The 22741-nt window shown below is 60.6% G+C and overlaps 1 protein-coding gene across 5 annotated transcripts in view; it reads right to left on the bottom strand.

Annotated features, from left to right (window-relative positions):
* The window catches only part of Ano1 (anoctamin 1), a 72690-nt gene extending 51646 nt beyond the window's left edge, over positions 1 to 21044 (bottom strand). For 4 of the 5 annotated variants that reach the window (XM_070009663.1, XM_070009664.1, XM_070009665.1 and 1 more), the window contains exons 1-3: positions 20872 to 21044; positions 11495 to 11827; positions 334 to 432 (exon numbers count right to left, since the gene is read on the bottom strand). In XM_070009663.1, the coding sequence (XP_069865764.1) occupies positions 334 to 432; positions 11495 to 11827; positions 20872 to 20979 (540 nt within the window). In that variant the 5' untranslated portion in view covers positions 20980 to 21044. The remainder of the gene's footprint in view (positions 1 to 333; positions 433 to 11494; positions 11828 to 20871) is intronic. The other variant, XM_070009667.1, reaches the window with a different exon arrangement.
* Positions 21045 to 22741: the final 1697 nt, after the last annotated feature.

The following is a 22741-nucleotide window of genomic DNA, read 5'->3' as shown; positions in this document are numbered from 1 at the left end:
GGCCATAAAGTTCTGACCAATTAAGAGGAAAAATCCCAGCAAGCCAGGACATGTAATTAAATTAAATCTGATAAATGAGCTGAGACCCCACAGGCATCAAAGAACCAGGGCTCGGCGCTGAGCTGGATTTGTATGGACAGGACATGCCTGGGCCAGCTAGAGATGCTCTCTGGCCTGGACTTTCTCCCAGTGGGATCTGGTCTGGGGGTCTCTACAGACCACCCAGGGCTGGGTCATGTCCCCCTGACCGGGACAGAGAGCCGGGGGCTGTGTCTGAGCTGCCGGCTTTGCCCACGGTGGTCCTGGGCCATGCAGACTCGCGTCACCACTGACCTTCCTCGTGGGCATCTTCAGCTTCAAAAACTCGGCCTCTCGGCAGAGTACTCCCCAGGGCGCGTGGATCTTCACAAAGCCAACTCCAGGGATTTTAGTCTAGAGAGAGGAAACCAATTCAGCGTCAGGGGCGCTGTGTGCTGAAGGACATTTTACCTGTGGCTTCAGCTACAGCCTGGTGGGCAGCTGCTGTCCGCGCTGGCACCTTGCCTGCTGCAGGCCCCTGGGTGCTTGGGGCCCATCCTGGTGAGGTCAGGCCCACCCTCTGCCAGATGAGTTCCCTGTGTCTATATAATTGTGTGTGTGGGGGGGGTGCATGTGTGCTTGTGTGTGTGCCAGTCCTGGGGCTTGAACTCAAGGCCTGTGCTGTCTCTGAGCTATTTTGCTTAAGGCTAGTGCTCTACCACACGAGCTACTTCCAGCATTTTGGCAGTTAATTGGAGATGAGAGTCTCACAGACTTTCTTGCCTGGGCTGGCTTTGAACTGTGATCCTCAGATCTCAGCCTCCAGAACAGCTAGGATTGCCGGCGTGAGCCACTGGCACCTGGCTACCATTGTTATTCTTAACGTGGGCAGTAGCCTAGCGCAAGGGCTCAAGGGCAGGAAGCAGCCAAGAACCATTCCCTCCCCGCTGCTGTGAGCTTGGACAGAGCGCTTCTGTCCTGACAGGATCACACAGAGGGCCACTGAGGCAGCCCAAGAGAAGGCTCTGGAAGGACTCTTGCCAGGGATGGCAGCTCCAGCCCACAAGTTAGCTACTTCATGGGCAGAGATTGGGGGTTCAAGGCAGCCTGGTTAAAAAAGTTCACCAGTCTCCATTTCCACCAGTGGCCGAGTGTTGTGGCACACACCTGCCATCCCAGCAACAAAGGGACAGGCAGGAGGATCACCGTCCAGGTCAGCCTGGGCATAAAGCGGGACCCTATCTTGAAAATAACAGAAACAGAGGTTGGCGGAGTTGCTCAGTGGTAGAGCCCCTGTTTATCAAGTCTGAGGTCCTGAGTTCAAGCACCAGCAAGCCAGAAAGAAAAAACAAAGGCATCTCAGGAGGTTCCACGCCAAGACTTACCTAAGGAGCGGTCCTCCCCACACCAGGCCCGTTTCCTGCTTCTCTTGCCCTTCCATGGCCTACCCCATTCTCTCAGGCTGGCCGCCCTCTCCCTGTCCTGTCCTGGTCCCATAGCACTGGCCGCCGTGGCGCCTGACCACAGACATCCCCCCCCCCCCGCCGTGTATCTAACCAGCAGTGTGTGACAGCGGGGGAGGGTGACAGGTGCCGTCAGGCATGGGGGGGCACTCTCTCTCTGGGGGTGGGGGGGCCTTTCCCTTTTATTCTGGCTCCCAGGGAAGTGCTCCTCCATCTCGCCGGCCCCTGCCTCCTTCCCTGTCTCCGTGTGTCTTTCTTCCTACTGAAGGTTGGGCTCACCTAAATCCAGGACGACCCCACGGGGAAGTGCTTGGCCCAGGGCCTCCTGCCTGTCCCCAGGCGCCTGGCTTTAGAGGCTCCCCTCAGCCTCCTGAACCCGGGAAAGAGGCTTTGAAGGGGTGCCAAACGGGACTGGACTTTGCAGGCTCTGGGTGGGAGGGTGCAGGTTCAGGGGGTGTCTCGGGGGAGACTGAAGCCCAAGGGGGGGGTCACCAGAACAGAGGGGGCAGCCCAGCGGCTCAGGAGACCGAGGCCCAGCAACTCCTGCTCATCAGGGGCAGGTGGAGAAGGCCCTGCTCCTGGGGGACCCCACAAGTGCCCCCCACCCCACCCCGGGCTCCGTTCCTTCATCTGTGGGGCAAATACGCCAAGACCCGGTTCACAGGACACCGGACCCCTGCTGCCCTAAGCAGCCCTGGCCCCGGATGCAGGAGGTCGGTGCAAGGGCCTGAGCTCAGGCTGCCTTTCTGTGACTACAGGCAGCCAAGGCCACGCCCGCTTTGGCCAGCCAGCCCGGGAGGGTCCGCCGCCCTGTGACTCACAGACTGACGTGATGGGACACCCCTGAGTGGGCGGGGGGGGGGGGGGGTGGGAGCGCCCATGTGTGGTGGAGCCGGGCTCTTCCTGTGACAGATCCAGGTTTATTTCTGTGTACTGCTCAACCCTCATGCAGAGACCCGAAATACTTTCTTCCGAGTCGACGGGGACCTCTGTCCACGAAGGCCTCCCTGGGAAACAGGCCCCCCTCCTGCTCCCTCCCCCCCATCCCCCTGTTTACGTGAGCCGAGGGGTCTCTCCCAGGAAAACAGCTGGTGAGGTTTGGGAAAAGGGTCATGGGACCGGCCCAGCCAAAACACACCAGGCTGTTTAAAAGCGTGGTACCCAGGCTGACCACAGCCGCCCACAGCAGGAAGACAGCGCTGTCCCTGGAGCCCGGCCAGAGGAGGTGGGGGAAGGGCGCGGGGGGGGGGGGGGTCCACGTGGGTGCCCGGCCCAGTGCGTTTAAATCTCCATTACTTCTTTTTCTCTCCCACCCTCTCTCCCACCCTCCCTCCCTCCCTTTCTTCCTTTCCTTCTCTCTTTCTGGCAGTACTAGGGATCACACTCATGGCTGTGAGGCCCGCTGCCCCGTTCAGGCAGGATCCTGCATTTTTACCCAGGCTGCTCTGGACCACAGTTGTCCTGCCTGTGCGTCCTGTTACCATGCCCGGCTGATGTGTTAAGATGGGGTCCTGCTCACTCTGTGCACTGCTTGGCTGTGAACTGCAGCTGGTCTGACAGACATGTAACCTGGTGCCAGGGCCCTAAAGCTCCATGCTGAGTCCTACGTAGAAGGACTCACCTCCTCAGAACTGTTTCTGGCACTTTCCTTCAGAAAGAGGAAACCCATAAACAGAAGTGACAAATTTCTTGGGTGGCCAAGAACAGCGATGATGGTTTTACCCCCCACTGCCCCAGAGAGGCCGGGCTCACGGGCAGACCCGGGTCTGGCTGGTCCTTGGGCACGGCCAGCAGCCGCTGCCCTGCTCTGCGGGCGCCGGTCCGGCCTGGGTGAGCCAGCGGCTCCTATCGGCTGGGTCGTGTCTCAGGAGAGCTCACGGGCTCCGGCTCTCACTGTGAATGCCGCTTCCATCCAAGGCAGGACCCTCGGGGCAGCCCTCCACAGAGCAAGGCCGGTGAAGGACGCGGGACACACAGTGCAGGAGTGGCGGGGTGGGGAAGGGAGCCGGGGCTGCACGCAGGCCACACGGACAAAACCAGACCACTGTCATCAGAGCGGCCTGGCAGCTTGGGCTCCTGGGAGGGCTGGGGGAGGGTTGCGAGAGGTTCCGCTGCTGGAGGAGGGAGGAGAGGGAGGAGGAAGAGGGGGAAGAAGGGGAGGGAGAGGAGGAGGAGCAGGAAGAGGGGGAAGAAGGGGAGGGAGAGAAGGAGGAGGAGGAGGGGGAAGAGGAGGAGGAAGAGGGGGAAAAAGGGGAGGGAGAGGAGGAGGAGGAAGAGGGGGAAGAAGAGGAGGGAGAGGAGGAGGAAGAAGAGGAGGGAGAGGAGGAGGAGGAGGAAGAGGGGGAAGAAGAGGAGGGAGAGGAGGAGGAGGAGGAAGAGGGGGAAGAAGAGGAGGGAGAGGAGGAGGAGGAAGAGGGGGAAAAAGGGGAGGGAGAGGAGGAGGAGGAAGAGGGGGAAGAAGAGGAGGGAGAGGAGGAGGAAGAAGAGGGGGAAGAAGAGGAGGGAGAGGAGGAGGAGGAGGAGGAGGAGGAGGAAGAAAGAAGAGGGGGGAGGAAGAGGAGAGGAAATGGAGGGGGAAGAGGAAGAAAAAAGAGGAAGGGGGAAGAGAGGGAGGGGGAGGGAGAGGAGATGGATGGGGAAAGGGAGGAGAGGGAGGGGAAAGGGGCAAAGAAGGGGAGAAAGAGAGAAGAGGAGGAGGGAGGAAGAAGGGGGGGATGAGATGCTCCAGGTCCATCCCAGGCGGGACGGGAGGGCCTCCCCATGGAGCTGGACCCCGGGGATGGCTTTAGTGACCTTCAAGGGAGCAGCTTGGTCCTGGGGCCTCAGGGAGCAGGGTCCGGTGGGAGGCTGGGGAGCTGGACGGGAGCTGGACGGGCACGCTGAGGGAGCGTGTCTACACGCCAGTGTCTCCTGCTCCCACGGCCGGTTCCCCCGTGTGCTCCCGGCAGAGGGCAGGGAAAGAGCCGGAGAGGGAGAGGAAGAGCCGGAGAGGGAAGAGGAAGAGACAGAGAGGAAGAGGAAGAGCCGGAGAGGAAGAGATGGAGAAGAGGAGAAAGGAGTGAGGAGGACACGGAGCCCGAGCAGCGCCGTGCAGGGTGCGGGGTGCGGGGCCTCAGCCGGGGACTGTGGCCTGGGGCGGCCCTCCCTTCAGGCCCCGGGAGCCCCGGTGCTACCCAGAGATGACCAGAATCAGGCCGCCAGGCGCGGGGGCAGCCCAGGGATGAGGCAGAAAAGAAGCAAGAAGTTCCAGAGAGAGGAGAGACAGGACCGGCCTCCCTGGCTGCAGCCCACAAGGCCATGAGATCAAACCCAACCAGCTCTGCCCTCCTTGTGTAAAGAAATAAACCTCCAGGCAGAGAGGTGGACAAAGGACAGGAAATGCTGAAAATCAGATACAGCCAGCCTGGAAAAGAACCAAACAGACTGTCTGGAGATTTTTTTTTAAAAAAAGGCCCCGTAGGATTAGCAAAGGCTTCCGGGGGAACACAGGGCCAACTGGCTGGATCTCAGCTTCTGGGGGGCACAGGGCCTGTGGGAGGGGGCTGGAGGCTGGGAAGGAGTCCCGAGAGTGGGTGCTACTTTGGGGGCTCTGTCAGTTCCCCCAAAGTGCCACCAACTTCTGCCCCTCCGGCTGGACACTCAGGACGTCAACACAGCCTTGAACAGACAGCACCCATCCCAAGTTCAAAATGAGAGCTTAAAAAGGCAGCCCAAAGTCAGCGCGGGAAGCTCACACCTGTAGGCTAGCTACTCAAGAGGCCGAGATGAGGAGGGTTGAGATTGGAAGCCGGCCGGGACAGACAAGGCGTGGCTCACGTGGTGGAGCCGTAGCTGAGCCAGCAGATGCTGCTCTTCCTGGTCCCAAATGGCCACCATTAGACCCCCCTGAGATCAGGGACCCGCCACCCAGTGCCGGAGGCCAGGCCTCAACCCCTGCTCACCCCCACGGCCTCATAACTGGACCTTCCCAGCTCGACTCTTTAGCTGTGAGTTCTAATCCTGCCAGGCTGCCGCTGGTGCCCAGCCCACGGGGCCACGGACACTGCTGTCCCCTCTGCCCACACACCAGACCCCAGCATTGACTCCCCTACCCCTCCATCACCGCTCACAGAAAACACACTGCCCCTCCAACTTACAGATAGGGAAACTGAGGCTCAGAGAGATTTGCCCTTGACCCATGGAAGGGCAGCGTGGGATGTGAACTCAGCCCCTCGGCTGAGAGGCTGTGCCCCCTCCCCCTGCCCAAGTACCCCTAGCTCTGGCCTGGTGGCGGCAGTGGGCAGCACCAGGCCGCAGGCCCCGCTGGGCTCCCCATCCTGGGCCTTAATCCAGTCGGCCAGAATGAGGTCCAGGGCTGAGGCCAGCCAGGGTCCAGCCAGCCTGGCCACACAGCAGGGGGTTCTCCACAGTGACCCTGGGACATAAATAACGCCCAGCAGGCTTTGAGGCTGCACTTCAAAAATGCTAATGGGTTTTCTGTTGGCCATAAACTTCTCTGTTCTTTAAATGGGAGCCCTGTAAGCTGACCCCAGAGGGAGAGGAGAGGAGGGAAGAGAGTGGGAGATAGAGAGGGAAAGAGACAGGAGGAGAGCAGACAGAAGAGGGGGAAATAGAGGAAAGGGTCAGAGAAGGGGATGGGGAGAGGGAGGGAGGGAGATGGTGGGAGAGAGATAAAGAGGGAGGGGTAAAGAGAGGGAGGACAGGAAGAGGGAAAGAGATGCAGAGGGGTGAGAAAGAGGGAGAGAGGAAAGGTCAGAGAGACAAAAGGGAGACACAGAGGGCTGGGGGAGGGAGGGATGGGAAGAGCAGAGGAGAGGCAGACAAAGTGAGAGGGAATAGGGAGGGAGAGAAAGAGGGGGAGCCCATCCCCTTTCTCAGGACACCGGCTTCCCTGCTTTTCCCATCAGGCCCTGGGGCCTGGGTCCCTGCCACACTGGGTGGAGGCCGTGCTGCAGGTGGCCCTGTGAGGAGTGCCCAGCCCTTCCCCACCCACCAGGGCCTCTCTTGGGGTGTCTGTGGCCTCCCTCTGAGATAAACCTCTGGATTCTGGGTCTGGACACTCATCTGCAGGTTTTGTGGATTTGCGGAAGTCCTTCTCTGGGGGCTCTCTGGGGTTTCCTTTTGCCTCAAAGGACAGCCTAGACTCAGGGCAGATGCCCTATAGCCTGCATTGGCACAGAGCCCCAGGCACCGGAGTATAGCCTGACTCCAAGGGAGGCTGACGCCACCCCAAGAGCGGCCACCACCATGAGCCGCGGCTCTCAGTACCAGTCTGCACCTGGGCTCTGCCCCAGGACACGCAGACTCCAGCACAGCCTCAGGCGGGGCGTGGGGGGGTGGTCAGAACAGTGTCCCCCAAGCCAGCGGCTCCAGTCTGGTCCCCCAGGACCTACAAGTGTGTCCTTACTTTGGAAACAAGGTCCTCCTGCTGCGGTCACATGCCAGGAACACGGTTGGGGGTTACCGGGGTCCTGGCTACGGCGTCCCTCACAAAAGGAAGCTTGAAGTTTGCAGCAGAGGGAGCCGGGTGAAGATGGAGGAGAGACGGAGTGGTGGGGCCGCAAGCCAAGGGGCCCGAGCTCCGAGACGCTGGCAGAAGCAGAAGGACGCGGCCCAGCCACACCCTGACTCTGTGGTCTCCCGATCCAGCCTTGAAGCAAGGTTCCCCTGGAGGGAAGGGGGGGGGCGCTCTGGCTCGGGGCACATTTGTGAACATTTGTGAACACTTTGCAAGCAGCCAGGCAGAGGTGTGGCTCAAGGGGCAGAGTGCTAGCCTTGAGCAAAAGAGCTAAGAGACAGCACCTAGCAGCTGAGTTCAAGCCTCAGTATCAGCATCAGAAAGTCCAAAACCGAACCTCACCCAAAATAAAGTGCACCAAAGCCCCAGATTTTGCTCCAACTCCGGTGAGGCCATGCAGCAAGGGGTTCCCCCTGTAGCCGGAGCCCAGCCCAGGACCAGGGCTCATCGGCAGAGCTGCTCTCCCCGAATCAAGCGCCCCCCCACCCCCCGCCGCACGCCCTGATCCTGGGCACACCTCTGCGTGCATGCATGTCAGTGTGCACACAGCCTTGTCACCAGCCCTGCTTCCCCGGATCTGACCGAGCAAGCAACAGGGAGCCGGTGGGCCAGGCGATGCGAGAGCTTCTGTGGCTGAGCCCACGAACAAACTAAAAAGCCGAGACGCGGGGCCCCCAGCGCCCCTCTCTATGCGTGTCCTTGGATCCCAGGCATCCTCTCCCGCAGACCCTTTGCAGTCAGCCCCAGGACGGACAGGGCTCGCCCAGAAGCAGCTTGTGTGGAAGGCTAGCCGCTGCTCCCCAGGCAGGGGCCACTTCCCATCTTCCACAGCCCAAAGCTACAGACCAGCAGCCACACCAGCAGAGTCACAGACTGAGCTACCCGTCAGCCAGGCCACACCTGTGATCCAGGACTGCTTTAACAGCCCCGCCCCACCCCATCCCCAATCCCCGACTACCCAGAAGCCAGAGCCTGCTCCCACGGAAGACGATTTCAGTGCTATCTTCCAATGACTGCCAAGTAATAAATCTCCGCCTTTCACCACATCTTTTTGTTTAGCATGAGGAAGCGAGTGGCCAGACCTAACTTGGGACTCCTGGACTTTGGGCCTGGGGTCTAAAAACCTGGCTTTACCACTCCTGACAGCCACTCCGGCAACCACACCCCCTGAGGTGCGTTTGGGAGGGAGCGCTCAGGCTTCCCTGGGGCCCTGTAAACCCAGACCCCAGCAGGGAGGTGATACAACTCAGGTGTGGACACTTAGAAAACTTGAACTGTCTTAACTACATATCATATCTTTATTTTTAAAAGGGTTAGAGCAACTGCTGAAAAGCCTGATTTAGTTCTGGAGCCAAATTATGCATGACATTTTGGGGTCATTTATTGGAAAAATCTAGGGGTGTGTGTGTGTGTGTGTGCGTGCGCGTGCGTGCGTGCGCGTGCGTGTGTGTCCGTGCGCGCACAGGGGTTGAACTCAGGGCCTCATTCTCTTGCTTGGCTTTTTCACTCAAGGCTGGCACTCTACCACATGAGCCATAGTTCCATAGTCAGCTTTCTGGTAGTTAATTATAGTCTTGTGGATTTGTCTGCCCAGGCTGGCTTTGAACCTTGATCCTCAGATTTCAGCCTCATAGAGTAGCTAGGAATATAGGTATGAACCACTGGCATCGAGTTATTATTAATTTTTAGGTTGTTTCTGGGGCCTGAACTCTGGGCCTGGGCGCTGTCCCTCAGCTCTTCAGCTCGAGCTAGCATTCTACCACTTGAGCCACAGCGCCACTTCTGGTTTTCTGGTTTATTGGAGCTCAGAGTCTCATGGACTTTCCTGCCCAGGCTGGCTTTGAACCTCGATTCTCAGATCTCAACCTCCAGAGTAGTTAGGATTACAGGCGTGAGCCACCAGCACCCAGCTTAGATTTTTTTTTTTTTGCAACAGTAACTAATGTCATATTTTTGCTTTTTATTTCAAAGGCATAAAGGGGTTTGGAAAAGATGTTCTGCTATACTGTAGAATGCAGCCAATGAGGATAAGCCTTGCTACAGAATGCCAACCAATGAGGACGAGCCTCGTATGGAATGCCAACCAATGGCAATGGACCACTCAATGGAATGCCAGCCAATGAGGATGAGCCTTGTTATGGAATGCCAACCAATGAGGCCAAGCCTCGTACAGAATAACAGCCAATGAGGACAAGCCTCGTAGGGAATACAGCCTCACGGTGCCCGCTCCGCAGAGGGGACCTCACTGGGGTTACTGGAGAAAACCCAGTGATGTGAATGCCACTGTTATCTCCATTTCCCAGATGGGGAAACTGAGGCCTCCAGTGCAGAGCGGACAGGTCGAGTCCTGGGGTCTGGGCCGGGACAGTTTGATTGTCACCTATCCCAGTAGCTGCCAACCTGAACGTTTAAACATGCCTCAGGAGAGTATCAGGACTGGAGAGAGGCCGCAGGAGTGTAGGGTTCCAAGCCACACTGTGGGTGCCTCAGGCCTCCAGCCTCCTTCCTCCAGTGAGGAGCGGCCGGCCCAAATCAACTCCACATAGTAGCCACATTGTTCAAGAAGCTGCAGGGCAGGAACTGCTTTGCTCACAGTAAGACAGAAAACTGAGAAGAACAATATATACTTGTCTCCGGGCAGCTGCCAGACTCAAGTCTGGGAAATCTGGCAGAGTACTAGTGTCTTGTGCCTACCTACTCAGGAGGCTGAGAACTGAGATTCACGGTTTAAAGCCATCCCTGGCAGGAAAGTCCCAGAGACTACTTTGTTTGCTTATTGGTTGGTTGGTTGGTCGTGGGGCTTAAACTCATGGCCTGGGCTGGGCACTGCCCGTAAGCATTGTTTGCTCAAGGCTAGCACTCTACCACTTTGAACCACATCTCCACTTGAGGTTTTTTTGGTGGTTAACTGGAGATAAGACTTTTCAGCCTGGGCTGGCTTGGGATTGTGATCTTTAGCTCTCAGCCTCCTGCGTAGCTAGGATTACAGGTGTGAACAACGGTACCTGGGCTCCAGGAGACTCTAACCTCCAATAAACCACCAAAAAACCAGAAGTGGAGGTGTAGCTCAAGTGGGAAGGGACAGAGCCCTTAGCTTGGGCCTAAATTTAATCCCCAGTATTGGCATTAAAAAAAAAAAAAGTCTGAGCAATCTGCAAATCTTTCTGGGGCCACAGACGTAAACCACCGTGCCCAGCTAGTTTGTTGAGATGGGTCTCTCTAATTGTTTGCCTGTGTTGCCCTCTAACCCCCAATCCCAGCCATGTAAGGCCCCTGGCCTGCCTCCTAGCCATCCAAGCTTTTCAAAGCCGCCAGGTGCCGTTGGAACGCCAGTGGGAAGTTAAGTTGGAGACCTCGCGGATGACCAACCTCACGCAGAGCCGCCCAAGAGACACTGCGCTTCACGCTGTCCCTGACACTGCCAGTTCCCGACGGTTTGTATCCACTTATTTACAATGAGTCCCCACTTAACTGGCTGTGGGGTGTGAGCACCCCAAAAGCATTCTTGTCACCAAGCCAGCAGCTTCACTGACTTCAAAGACCTAGCGGCTCCCTGCGGGCGAAATTAACCCAGGGCAGCATTTCACCATTACCCCAACGGTTCTGACTCCATCCTTTGGTGACTTTTTCTCCCATCCTATGTGCGAGCTCTGCTCATTCTCAACTAATCTGGACAGCAGCAGCTCTGCCAGCCAGGGCTCCCTCCCCCTCCATTCCCTGGGAAGGAAGGGCACACAGCACACAGAGAGGCTAGGACACCAGCCTGGAAGCGCACAGCAACCAATATTTGAAGGTGGCTCCCAGTGAAGCCACCCTCCTGCCCGAGGGGCAAGTGGATGTGTGTTCTCAGCCGACACTTCTCTTAACAGGAATCTGCCCAAAGAGGTTACACGTGCTTCAGAGCCTGGGGCCTAGGGATCTTCCTCCTTTTACAAGAAGGGACCCAGTCATGTAGGAGCCCCGCCCCTTCCAGACATCTGCGTGCTGGGTCCCTCCAACCAGGGCCATCTTCCCAGGCCAGGCCCTGAGCAGAGGCAGGAAGCCGTGACCTGGAGGTCAGAGCCCCAGAACTGGTTGGCCCTGGCCGCCCCGGGGGTGTGACCAGAGAAAGACTGGCTGGGGACTGCCCCGAGCAGTTTGCCAGCGATCTGGACCCCACCTGGAAAACAAGAGTAGCTGCCGCCTGGCCCTTCTCTGAGATTGGAGGGCGCTGGAGGACCCCCCCCCCCCACCCCGGAAGCGCTGGCCCACACTCACATCCTCGCCCCCCCTCCCCCCCCACCCCAGAAGCGCTGGCGCTGGCCCACACTCACATCCTCGCCCCCCCCCCCCCGGGGAGCGCTGGCGCTGGCCCACACTCACATCCTCGCCCCCCCCAAGCGCTGGCACTGGCCCACACTCACATCCTCGCCCCCCCCCCCCGGGAGCGCTGGCACTGGCCCACACTCACATCCTCGCCCCCCCCCGGGGAGCGCTGGCGCTGGCCCACACTCACATCCTCGTCCCTCTCCAGCTCCAGGCCCGCCTCCAGCAGGTTGCCCTCATACTCCTCCCTGCGGAAGTGCTTGTCGTCTTCGTGGTGGTCCGTGGGGGGCTCAGGGGAGCCCCCGTCCACTGGGCTCCCCTTGCCGGGCAGGGGCTGGTCCCGCCCGGCGCTGCGGGTCCCCGGAGTGGCGTCATGGTGCTGGACCCGCCTGGCCAGAGGCCTGCTGCCTGACGGCCGCTTGTGATGGTACACCAGGATGTAGTCCACCTTGCGTTTGCCGTCTCTGAAGTACAGGCCGTACTTGCACTTGGCGTCAGGGTTCACGGACAAGGAGTTCAGTAGCTAAGGTGACGGGAGAGGGAAACAGTCTCTGTGAAGGTGTTTGTGTGGGCCGTGAAGGAGCATGTGCAGATGCAGCCGCCCACTCATCCACCCATCCCCCACCATCATCCCACCCACCATCCATCCATCATGTATCATCCATCCACCATCTGACCATCCATCCATCCATCCATCCCCCACCATCATCCATCTACCCACACACCATCCAACCATCCATCCACCCACCCATCCACCCACCCACCATCCATCCCATCCATCATGTATCATCCATCCAACCATCCATCCACCATCCACCCATCCATCCATCCACCATCTGACCATCCACCCATCCATCCATCCCCCACCACCATCCCACCCACCATCCATTCATCATGTATCATCCATCAACCATCCATCCACCATCCAACCATCCATCCATCCACCCACCCATCTACCCATCCATCCATCCATCCATCCACCATCCAACCATCCATCCATCCACCCACCCATCCACCCATCCATCCACCATCCAACCATCCATCTACCCACCCACCATCCATCCATCATCCAACTATCCATCCATCCATCCACCCACCTACCCACCCCCACCATCCATCCATCCATCCACCATCTACCTACCATCAATCCATCCATCCACCCACCCACCCACCATCTATCCATCATGCATCATCTACTCATCTATCCACCCATCATCCACAATCCATCCATCCACTCATCTACTCACTCAACAATCACAAAGGAGCACAGACTCACAGGCTCTGCACCCATGGGTTCTGTGTCCGTAGTTCTAACTGATCTATGGTAGAAAATATTCACTAAGAAACCTTGCTGCCAAGCACCGGTGGCTCATACCTATAATCCTCACTCTCAGGAGGCTAAGATCTGAAGTCTCTTACGAGTCTTGTTTCCAATTAACCATCACCACCACTGCCATCACCACCACCACCAAAGCCAGAAGCAGCACTGTGGCTCAAGTGATAGAGTCCCAACTTGGAGCAAAACGGCTAAGGAACAGCGCCCTGAGTTCCAGCCCCAGTACCAACACACACACACACACACACACACACACACACACACACACACATACAACACACACACCAATACACACACACACACAACACACACACACACACCAACACACACACAAGAAGAGAAGAAGAGGAGGAGGAGGAGGAGGAGGAGGAGGAGGAGGCGGTGGCGGTGGCTTGTATCTGAGCTGACCATGTACAAACCTTATCACTATACCCAAGTACAGTGGAACTAGGGTGCCCCCAGCCCTTCTGCCTCACGGGGTGCTCTACCCGCCCCCGCCGGGGCTGACAGTGGAAACGTGGATGCCCCTGCCCTTCGGGTTCCAAGAGGGGCGACTGTGCTGACCAACGTGCCCCGGCCTGAGTGCTGTCCTGGGGAAGACACCACAGGGGGCTGGGCCTTTTGGAGCCCACAATCTAGAACACGGCTGACGATGCCGAGCGGCACCCTGCTCAGCGGTCTGGCCTGCCTCAGGAACGGCCCAGGCTGGGTTTCAGGGACCCCCCACCCTCGGAAGGAAGGCCTCTTCCCACCGGCAGACCTCACCCAGCCTTCGACACCTGGATCCGGCCAGAGGCCCGTCACCAAGCTGTGGGCCAGCTGTCCACGCAGGGGTGAGGATCTGCTGGCTCTGACCAGACCAGGGGGTAGGAGGCCTCAAGGCTGCTGGCTCCCCACGCTGGAGACCCTCGGAGTGACCCGGAGGAGCCCACCCAGGGCTGGGACTACGGGCAGGAAAGCCGCATGCTTCTCCACCTGCCCCTCCTCCTCCCCTAGCTGGGGGCTGCTCCCCAGGCACTGACACCCCTCATCTGCCTGAAGCGAGCAGGGGCCCTCTAGCATCAACTCTCTGGGATGGGGGGGGGACTGACCTTGTCTGCCCTGCCTGTTTCCTTACTCATCTGAAGGAGTCCAGGAACTACAAGAGGTAGAACTGTGGTAGCGTGGTTTAAAAAGCCAGTGCCAGCCAGGCACTGGTGGCTCAAGTCTGTGATTCTAATTACTTGAGGAGGCAGAGATCTGGAGGATCATGCTTGGTTCTCAAGAACCCCTCTCAACCAGTAGCTGGGCAGAGGCATACTCCTGTCACCTCAGTAGTGAGGGCATGCTGAGACTGGGAGAATCTCAGTTCAAGGACAGCCCAGGCAAATAAGTTCCCAGACCCCAACCCAAAAGAAAGAGCTGGGTGTGGTGGTTCATTCCCATCATCCCAGCTACAGTGGGACACAGAAAGAGGAAGACCACTGTCCGGACTGGCCTAGAGCAATAAGTATTGGAGACGTGATTCAAGTGGTAGAGTACTTGCCTAGCAAGTACAAAGCCCTGAATCCAAAACTCAGTCCCATCAAAGAAGGAAGGCAGGAAGGAAGGAAGGAAGGAAGGAAGGAAGGAAGGCAAGCAGGCAGGAAGGAAGGAAGGAAGGAAGGAAGGAAGGAAGGGAGGGAGTCTTTACTCATAGAAGCACAATGTGCTACGGTTGTAGCTGAGGCCAAACTTGGATTCTTAGAACTCCTGAAGAACTCTGCTGGTTTTCGGCCCAGGCCAGTCGGCAATAAGGGAAGATGGATGGAGCCGTGCTGGACATAGCCTAGATGCAGCCCGATGGCCAGCTGGCCCTGGATCTGGCTTCGGCCCCACCTGACCAATCTGCTGTTCCTCCCAGGGTCCTGCAACTGCACAGATACTACCTACCCCCGCTCAGCCCTGAAAGTGAAGGCTGGGGCAGGACCCCAAATCCTTGTGGCCAGCTGAGAGCCGCCCAGCCCTCTCTGCTCAGTGGCCAGGCTTCTCCTCCTCCGGGAAGCCTTCCCTGACTGTGCCCCGGACAGTCCCTGAAGCTTGTGTGTAGTGCTGCCTAGCCTGTTCCCCAGTGCACACAGCCCTGCCCGGGCCAGGACCAGCCTGCTGGGCTCTGCTCCTCTCCCTGGGTGCTTCTCACTCCCTCCAGGTCGTCCCTGCCCCTCGCTCCCACCTGACCATCCACATCCCCCACCGCTCTAGAAGGGTCCATGAGTCCCTTACAGAACTCAGACTCCGCCAGCCCCTAGTCCAAGGATGGCCCAGACCTGGCCTTGGCCCCCTGCCCCACATCTGCAGCTGCTTGCAAGGTGAAGGCAAGAGGCCTGTAAATTCGAGGCCAGCCTGGCAGAGTTAGGGAGACCCTGTCTCAAGAACAAAAGGCTGGGGGTGGGGCTGAGTGGCAGAGCTCTTGCTTAGTAATGGTTCCCCGGATGGCAGAGGCAAGGAAAGCAGCAGGCAGGCTCCCCTCCCAGGGCTGGGGCAGAGGAAGCGGGCGGGCGATGGGCTGACGGAGGGGGGGGCATGGAGGCCTCCCTCCATATACAGCAGGGGGGGGGCAGAGGGAGGGGGGCACTGCTCTGCTCTGCTCCTGTGGGCGGGACAGGGGAGACAGGAGAGAAGGGACTGGGGACAGTGCCCGGCGGCCAGGCCTGAACTCCTACTTTCCTGCTCACGGTGGGGTCACTCGCCTGGCCTCCTGTGTCCACAGCCCCGGGATGTTACGTCCTGGAGCCGCTCTGCCTGCCGCTGGGCAGGGCCTGCGTGGTGAGCGAGGCTGGCGGGGGCAGGAAGTGTTCTATCAACATGCCTTCAAGGGGCCTGGACACAGCGCAGATGTGGTCCGGGCTGCTCCGTGATCTCCCTGTGAATCTTCGGGTCCTGACAGGCCAGGACCACGGCCATGTGCACAGCCAGCCCTGGCGGGGCCCCCGCAGCACAGGGCAGAGCCGGCTCCTGAGCACAGCACTCAACGGAGTGTTCATGGGAGACCCCGGCACTCAGGTCCCACCTTTGTGCCTGCAGAGACTAACAAGCAAGGAGACCTTTTCATGGGGGCCCTAAGCCAGGCCTCAGGTTTGCTCCCCACACTCAAAGTACTCAGAACAGCAAACTGGGACTGTGTGTGTGTGTGTGTGTGTGTGTGTGTGTGTGCGTGTGTGTGTGTGTGTGTGTGTGTGTGTGTGTGTGTGTGTGTGTGTGTGTGTGTGTGTGTGTGTGTGTGTGTGTGTGTGCGTGCGCACGCAAGTCCTGGAGCTGGTGCTCTACCACTTGAACCACCATGCTACTTGTGGCTCTTCTGTAGTTCATTGGAGATAAGAATCTCACAGCCAGCCGGGCGCTGGTGGCTCACGCCTGTAATCCTAGCTACTCAGGAGGCTGAGATCTGAGGATCGCGGTTCAAAGCCAGCCCGGGCAGGAGAGACCGTGAGACTCCTATCTCCAATAAACCACCAGAAAACCGGAAGTGGCGCTGTAGCTCAAGTGGTAGAGCACTCGCCTTGAGCTGAAGAGCTGAGGGACAGCACCCAGGCCCAGAGTTCAAGCCCCACCACCGACAAAAAAAAAAAAAAAAAAGAATCTCACAGCCTTTCCCACCTGGACTGACTTCAAACCGTGATCCTCCGATCTCAGCCTCCTGAGCGTGGTTGACAGGGGTGAGCCCCTGGCTCCCAGCTCTACTCAACCTCTCGAGCCCCACCCGCAGCCCTTTCTTTGTGCATTTTGTCTTCCAGACAGAATCACCAGCTCCCCCAGCCTCAGCCTTCGGATTAGCGGGGATTACGGCTGAGTGGCGCTGTGCCCGGCTGGAGTGGCGCGCTTTCTCGCTATGGGAAGCTGCCCAGTGAGTGGCCCCTGTCCCCCAGCTCCTGGCTGATGCCAGCCCCGCTCTGCGTTGGGTGCTGGAGGCTCCTGGGCCACAGGGGGGCAGGTGAGGGCCCGCTGGAGGGAGGGCTGGGGCGGCGGGACACAGGCTTGGGGCAGTAGACCCACTGCCAAGCCGGCACTTGGTTCTGGTGCAGCTCCAAGGCATGGGGGCACTCGGGTCCCTGGGAGGCGGGATGGGGAGCCTCCTGCCAGGAGGATTAGCCAGGCTGGGCAGGGGCAGATCCAAAAAACGTGGCAGGGCCCAGCGCCGGGGCATTCCGCTGCCCCGTCTCCCACCCAGGCCCAAGGGCAGGCACTGCTCTCGCTGGGCACCCCAGAAGGTCAGAGAAGTGCAGAGTCACGGTGAGGTGGCGGCTCACCCCGCACCGCGGGGCAGGAGAGCCAGGCCCCAGGCAGACCGCGTGGGAGTGGGCCGCGCCCGACAGGGCTGGAGGGCGGGAGGGGGCGGCCAGCCTGGGCATGCAGCCTTGGGGGGCGCCAAGGGTACACCTGTGGGCCACCGGCACGCTGGGCGCCCCAGATGCTCCGCAGCCCTGCTCAGTCCTGACGATGGGGAGCTGCCATCCCCACGAGGCCCAGAAGGGGTGTTCCCACCTTCTCCTGGGTCCCTTCCTCTTCTTCCTCACCCCCACCCAGGTCTGTGCACACTGCCAATGTGCCATCATGCCTGTCTGCCTGGTGACTAAACCTGCACTGTGGCCCACGCCGGTCCTCCTAGCTACTCAGGAGGCTGAGATCTGAGGACTGAGGTTCAAGGCCAGCGCCCCAGGAAAGGGTGTGAGATTCTTATCTCCGATTAACCACCAAAAAAAACCCAAAACAAAACAGGAGCCACAGGTTAGAGCAAAAATAAGCTAAGTTAAGGCTCTAGTACTGGCACGAAAAATAAACCACATAAAATAAACCTGGTTTTCAGGGCTGTCTCCAACAACTGTGCCTGCCCGTGTCCTGCGCTCAGACGCTCTGAATTGTCCACTGCCTGCAAGCGCTTAACCCATCCAAACCCAGAGACCCGGAGGTGAGCACCCACTGCCCCCCCAGTTCCCCTCCACAGGCCTCCCGCTGGACAGGACAATGACCGCTGTTTAACAAGATGGACAAGCAGTACTTAGAAAAAGGGAATTATTCAGAGCGACCCCTTCCTGACGGAGAGCCGGGAAATCCCTCAAGGGGGCCACGGGGCTCTACAGGAAAGGTTTTGGAGCTCAGGGGCCGCCAGCCTTTGGGAAGGTGTGAGGGAGGGAGAGGCAGCCAGAGCCCTGCGCAAGGTGGACACCACCCTTGCCTGCATTCAGAGACCCTCTGGGCCTGACCCTAGCTGTGCCACGCTGGGTTCAGAGCTCGACCTCTCTGTGCTACCAGATCCCTAACTCCTGATTCCTAATCAGTACATAATACCACTGCCCTCAGAGGGCCGCTGCAAGGTTCACTGCGTTTAACACAGAAAGAATGGGGTGGTGGGGAGGCCGGCAGGGAAAAACAATCTCCTGGTTAGCGTGGACCCCAGGGAAAGATGGCTCAGCACAAAACCCAGATTTTGACCTTAAAAAGGAGTAGGACCAGCAGGGGGCAGCACGCAGCCCAGCCCCAAGCAAGGGTCCCTCCCCAGTCTTGTCCTCTGAGGCAGGGGAGGCGGTCTCGGCTAAGCACTGGGGTATGCTGCCCTCGGAGCAGAAAGTGGGGATCCCTTCCCTACACTCATCGGGCTGCAGGGGGCCGTGGGGAGGGAGGGCCCACTGCAAGGCCGGGTGGCGGGAGACCCTCAGGGCCCGTCTGGGGTGGGGGAAGGGGCTCAGAGTAGGTCACAGGCAGTGAGGCGGACTTCACGCTTCATCCCCCAACGCAAGGCCGGGGAAAGGTCTGCAATGCCCGCCATGCCCTCTTGCTTCCGCCTTAAGAAAGGGGCAGATGGCTCCCACCTGTAATCCTAGCTGCTCAGGAGGCAGAGACCTAGCGACCACATTTCAAAGCCAGCTGGGCAGAAAAACCCATGAGACTCTTAAATCCAGTTGACTAAATGCCAGAAGTGGGGCTGTGGCTTAAGTAGCAGAGCACCGACCTTTAGAGAAGCAGCTAAGGGCAGTGCCCAGGCCGTGAGTTCAAGCCCCAGGACCGGCCTAAAAAAGGGAAGCAGCCGCCTGACCACTTTGGGGCGGCTGTGGGGGGGGGGGGCGAGGCGGGGCAGGGAGTGTTGCTAGCTTCTTAAGGACACAGGCATGCAGGCAAGCGTGATAGGAGCGTGGGTCTGAAGCTGAGGACCGCGCCTGGCCATCAACCCAAGGCTGGGGCCCAGTCAGGCCAGGAGCTTAAACAGCTGCCTCCCCACCCCCCTCCTCCCTCCCTCCTCCAGCCTCTGCTTCCTCATCTGCAGGACAAGGAGGAAAATCCCCCCCCCCATTTAGAATACAGGATGCTTGTGTGGTAAAACGTGATGGTGGGGCTGACCCTCAGGTGAGGGGCACCTCCCAGATGCCCGGGGGGGGGGCTCCTGGAGGAAGCGTCCACAGGGAAATCAATGGAGGGGTGCCCCAAGGGCACCTGGGGAAATGTCACAAGCAGGAGCTCCCTGAAGCCCCGTCGGGGCATAACGTGGTGCCGGGGAGCACACCTGCCTCCATTCACCTAGCCTTGGGCTGCGATCCGCCTGTCTCTACCTCCACAGAAGCTGGGTCACAGGCCTGCGCTGCCCTGTTCTGCCCCGTTATTTTTATTTGTATTATCATCATCATCATCATCATGCCATGTCTGTACAGAGGCTCATAAATGATTCCCCCTTGAACTCCAGCTGGCGGGGCGGGGCTTCCTCTGTGGCTGAGGTGTGTACATTTGGGGTGCATGTCTGGTGATGGGCTGGGAACTTTCTGGAGTGCAGCCCGGGCCCTCTGGCTTTCACGTGTACAGGGCTGCCCGGGCTGGTGACTCAGGGCAATGACTGAGCAGACTGAGTTCCGCTGGGGATGCCCTGGGAGCGTCCCTGCCGTCCATCCCGCCTGCCCTACGCTAACAAGTCCAGGGCCCAGAGCGCTCGCTCGCAGACCTCGCCTTCCTGCAGACAGGCTCGGTTTGCAGCCCACCCGGCTCAGCCTGGTGTGAAGCGAATCACTGGCCACACCTGGGCTCTGCTGGAGGTTTCTGGTCTCTGTCAAGCTCCCTCACCTGGCTTGGGGGAGGACTGCTAAAAAAGCCAGGGCCCAGGGCCCTTCTTTCCCTTGTTTCTAATTTCCCGCCCAAGTACCTCCCACACTGAACAGGATGGGTCTCTATCCTTTGGCCAGTCTCCAGGGCCTCCTCCCCCAGAGCAGCTTCCTGTGGCTTCCTGCGCCCCCGGCCTCCACTGTCACCCCCAGCCCAGGAGTGGGTGGCCTGGGGGTGGGCCACCTGCCCTCTGGACCTCAATTTCCTGGTCTGTTAGAACAGCACCTACCGAAGTTGTGAGCTAAAGCTGGGACAGTGCTGGCCCTGCGCTGTGGAATTGTCCTTTGTCACCGAGTGCCAGGGGGAGCGGGAGCATTCCATCACCTGTCCTCAAGCTCCCGAGGGAGGGGGTGGAGCCCTCCTTCCCAGCCTCTCTCTGTGTGGGTGCCCAGGGACCAGCCTGCTGCCCCGCTAGCTTCAGATGTCACCCCAGCCTCCTGAGGCAGACACCTGTCCATCCTGGCCACACCTGCTTCTGATGGGGGGTCCCTAGCTCAGTGAGACCCCAGGTCCTCACCTGCCCCCCCTCCCTGGGAGGGCTCCGAGGTGTGCCCAAGGCCTGAGCCCGCAGGTCCTCCACCCTGTCCCTGCCACCCCTGTTCCTGGGGCCCTCCCCACCCCCGGGCTCTCCAGCTTTTCAGCTCCATGCCGGGGGAGGGGTCTGAAGGGGGCGGGAGGGGGGCAGAGGGATTCTAAGTGAATCTAGTGGGGTCCCCGCCCCCACCCGGGCCTCTCCCCTCCCTACAAGCGTCGGGACTTGTGCCTAACTCTTCCCGCGCCCTGGGAACGAGGACCTGTCAGATCTGGGTTGGGGGGGAGCGTGGACGGGGGAGCGAGGACCTCGGGGTGCGGGGGGGGGGGTCTCCCGACCAGGCCGGGGTCCAGCCCGGGGAACGATCTCTCGGCCCGGCGCGCCCTCGGCGCCCCGCGGTCCGAGGGCGGCGCCCCGGGCGTGGCTGGCAGGTGGGGCGCGGGCTCCGGCCTCCCCGCGTGGCGGCCCGCCCGAGCCCCAGCCCGGCTGCAGCTCCGGTGCCTGCCCCGCTCCCGGCCCAGGCGGGGTCTGGCGCGCGCCCCGCGCCCGCGCGCACGCGGGGACCCGCGCGGCCCCGCGGCCCCGGCCGCTCGCTCACCGTGCCCTCCGACGGCAGGCAGCCCAGGTCCTCGATGGCGCAGATGTTGATGATGTGCACGCTGCGGTCCTCGGCCGGGAGCGTCGAGTACTTCTCGTGGACCCGCATGGCGGCGGCCGGGGCGCGGGCACCGCGGGGCGGCGCGCCCTCCCCATCCACGGGCCCCGCGGCCTCTGCGGGGAGACGGCGGACAGGAGACGCCGGTGGCGGCGGCCGCTCGCGCTGCACCCGCCCGCGCCCGCCCGCTGGCTCCGGGCGCGCAGGGGGCCGGGCCTGCCCTGCCCGCGCCCCGGCCGCCGGCCGCCGCAGGGGACGTGGCCGCCGCCGCCCGCCCTCCCCGCGCCGCGCCCGCCCTCCCCGCGCCGCGCCCGCCCTCCCCGCGCCGCTGCGCCGCCACCTGGCCGCTCGCGCGCGCGCGTCCGTCGGTCGGTCCGCCGGTCGGTCCGGGCCGCGGTACCCGCCCGCCGGCGCCTCTCCCGCTGGACGCCGCCTCTCGGGCCGGGCGCGGCCTCCCCCGCTGCTCGCGCCCCACCGGTTATTTTTATCCCGGGCAGCGCCCCCGGGGCGGGGGGGGGGGGGGGGACCCGGCCCTGGGCTTGAACTCGGGCCCCGGGCGCCGTCCCTGACGGAGCCTTTCCGCTCAAGCCCCGCGTCATCCCCAGGACCCGAGCCCGGCTCTGCGGGGCGCGGGGACCCCCACGGGCAGCGGGGACCGAGGCTCACCCTGGCTTTGATCGTCCTCCTTCCAAAAGGTGGCCCTGTCCCCAGCGCAGGGCCCTCCAGCCCGGCCCGGCCCGGGGTGCACCACAGAGCACCTCCCGCAGGAAGCCAGCCTGAAGCCCCCCAGTGTCCAGCCCTCCCCGGCCCACCGCCCAGACGGCTGGGCAGCACGTCTCAGGGCGGGCCGGTGCTCAATCATTGCCAGGTAGCAAGGCCTGCAGAGGCGACCGATGGCAAAGTCGGCTTCCAAGGTCCGGATGTCTCCAGCATGCTTCGGTTCCCAGGATGAAGCCTGGGTGGGACAGGATGGGGGGTGGGGGGCACCCAGAAGAGGGGGGAGGGGGAGGGGCCGAGAGCTCCAGCCCGGTGGCCCACACCAGCCTCTGTCTTCTCCCAGCATGGGCCTACTAGAGGCTGCCATGCAGCACACACATGCGCACACTCCTGGCGTGTTCAGCCTCAGTGGCCCCGAGGCTGCGACTGTGTGCTGTCTGCTTGCTGCAGCCCTCACCGCCGCCACCCTCCCGCCCTCCAGTCACTTAGCGTGTTAGGAATTCAAGCTTGTGAATTCTTTGAGCTTAGAGAGGTGCTAGAGGGCTCTGGGTCCTCAGGCTGGCCACACCAAGGGCAGGCTGGCTCTAAAGGACCCTTGGCCAACTTGGACAGCAGGGCCAGGTCCCCACAGGGAGCAAGGCCTCACAGCCTCCACCAGGCCCCCCAGCCAGAGAGAGTCCCCAAGGTCACATCTTCAAGGCTGGGAAGAATCACACACACACACACACACACACATACACACACACAGGATTATGCAACTTTTGTCCTGTTGGTAAACAACAGATGTTGTGTAACGCTGATGTGCTTCGTCCGTTGTGTTCAGGAATCTTCCAGACATCTATGAAGTGTCATCTTTTTAGTGTGAGCCACTATTGAGCCTGGGCGCTGTCCCTCTCCTCATCACTCAAGGCCAGCGCTCTACCACTTTAGCCACAGCTCCACTCTGGCGTCATGCTGGTTAACTGGAGGTAAGAGTCCACAGACTTCCCTGCCTGGGCTGGCTTGGAACCACGATCCTCAGATCTCAGCTGCTGAATAGCTAGGATGTCAGGCCCGAGCCACTGACAACCCAGCCAAGGTGACATTTTGACAAAAG

Source organism: Dipodomys merriami, unplaced genomic scaffold, assembly GCF_024711535.1.
Source record: "Dipodomys merriami isolate MVZ:Mamm:240054 unplaced genomic scaffold, mDipMer1.0.p SCAF_78, whole genome shotgun sequence".
In the NCBI taxonomy this organism is placed as follows: domain Eukaryota; kingdom Metazoa; phylum Chordata; class Mammalia; order Rodentia; family Heteromyidae; genus Dipodomys; species Dipodomys merriami.
This window is presented reverse-complemented; position numbering and strand designations above follow the sequence as displayed.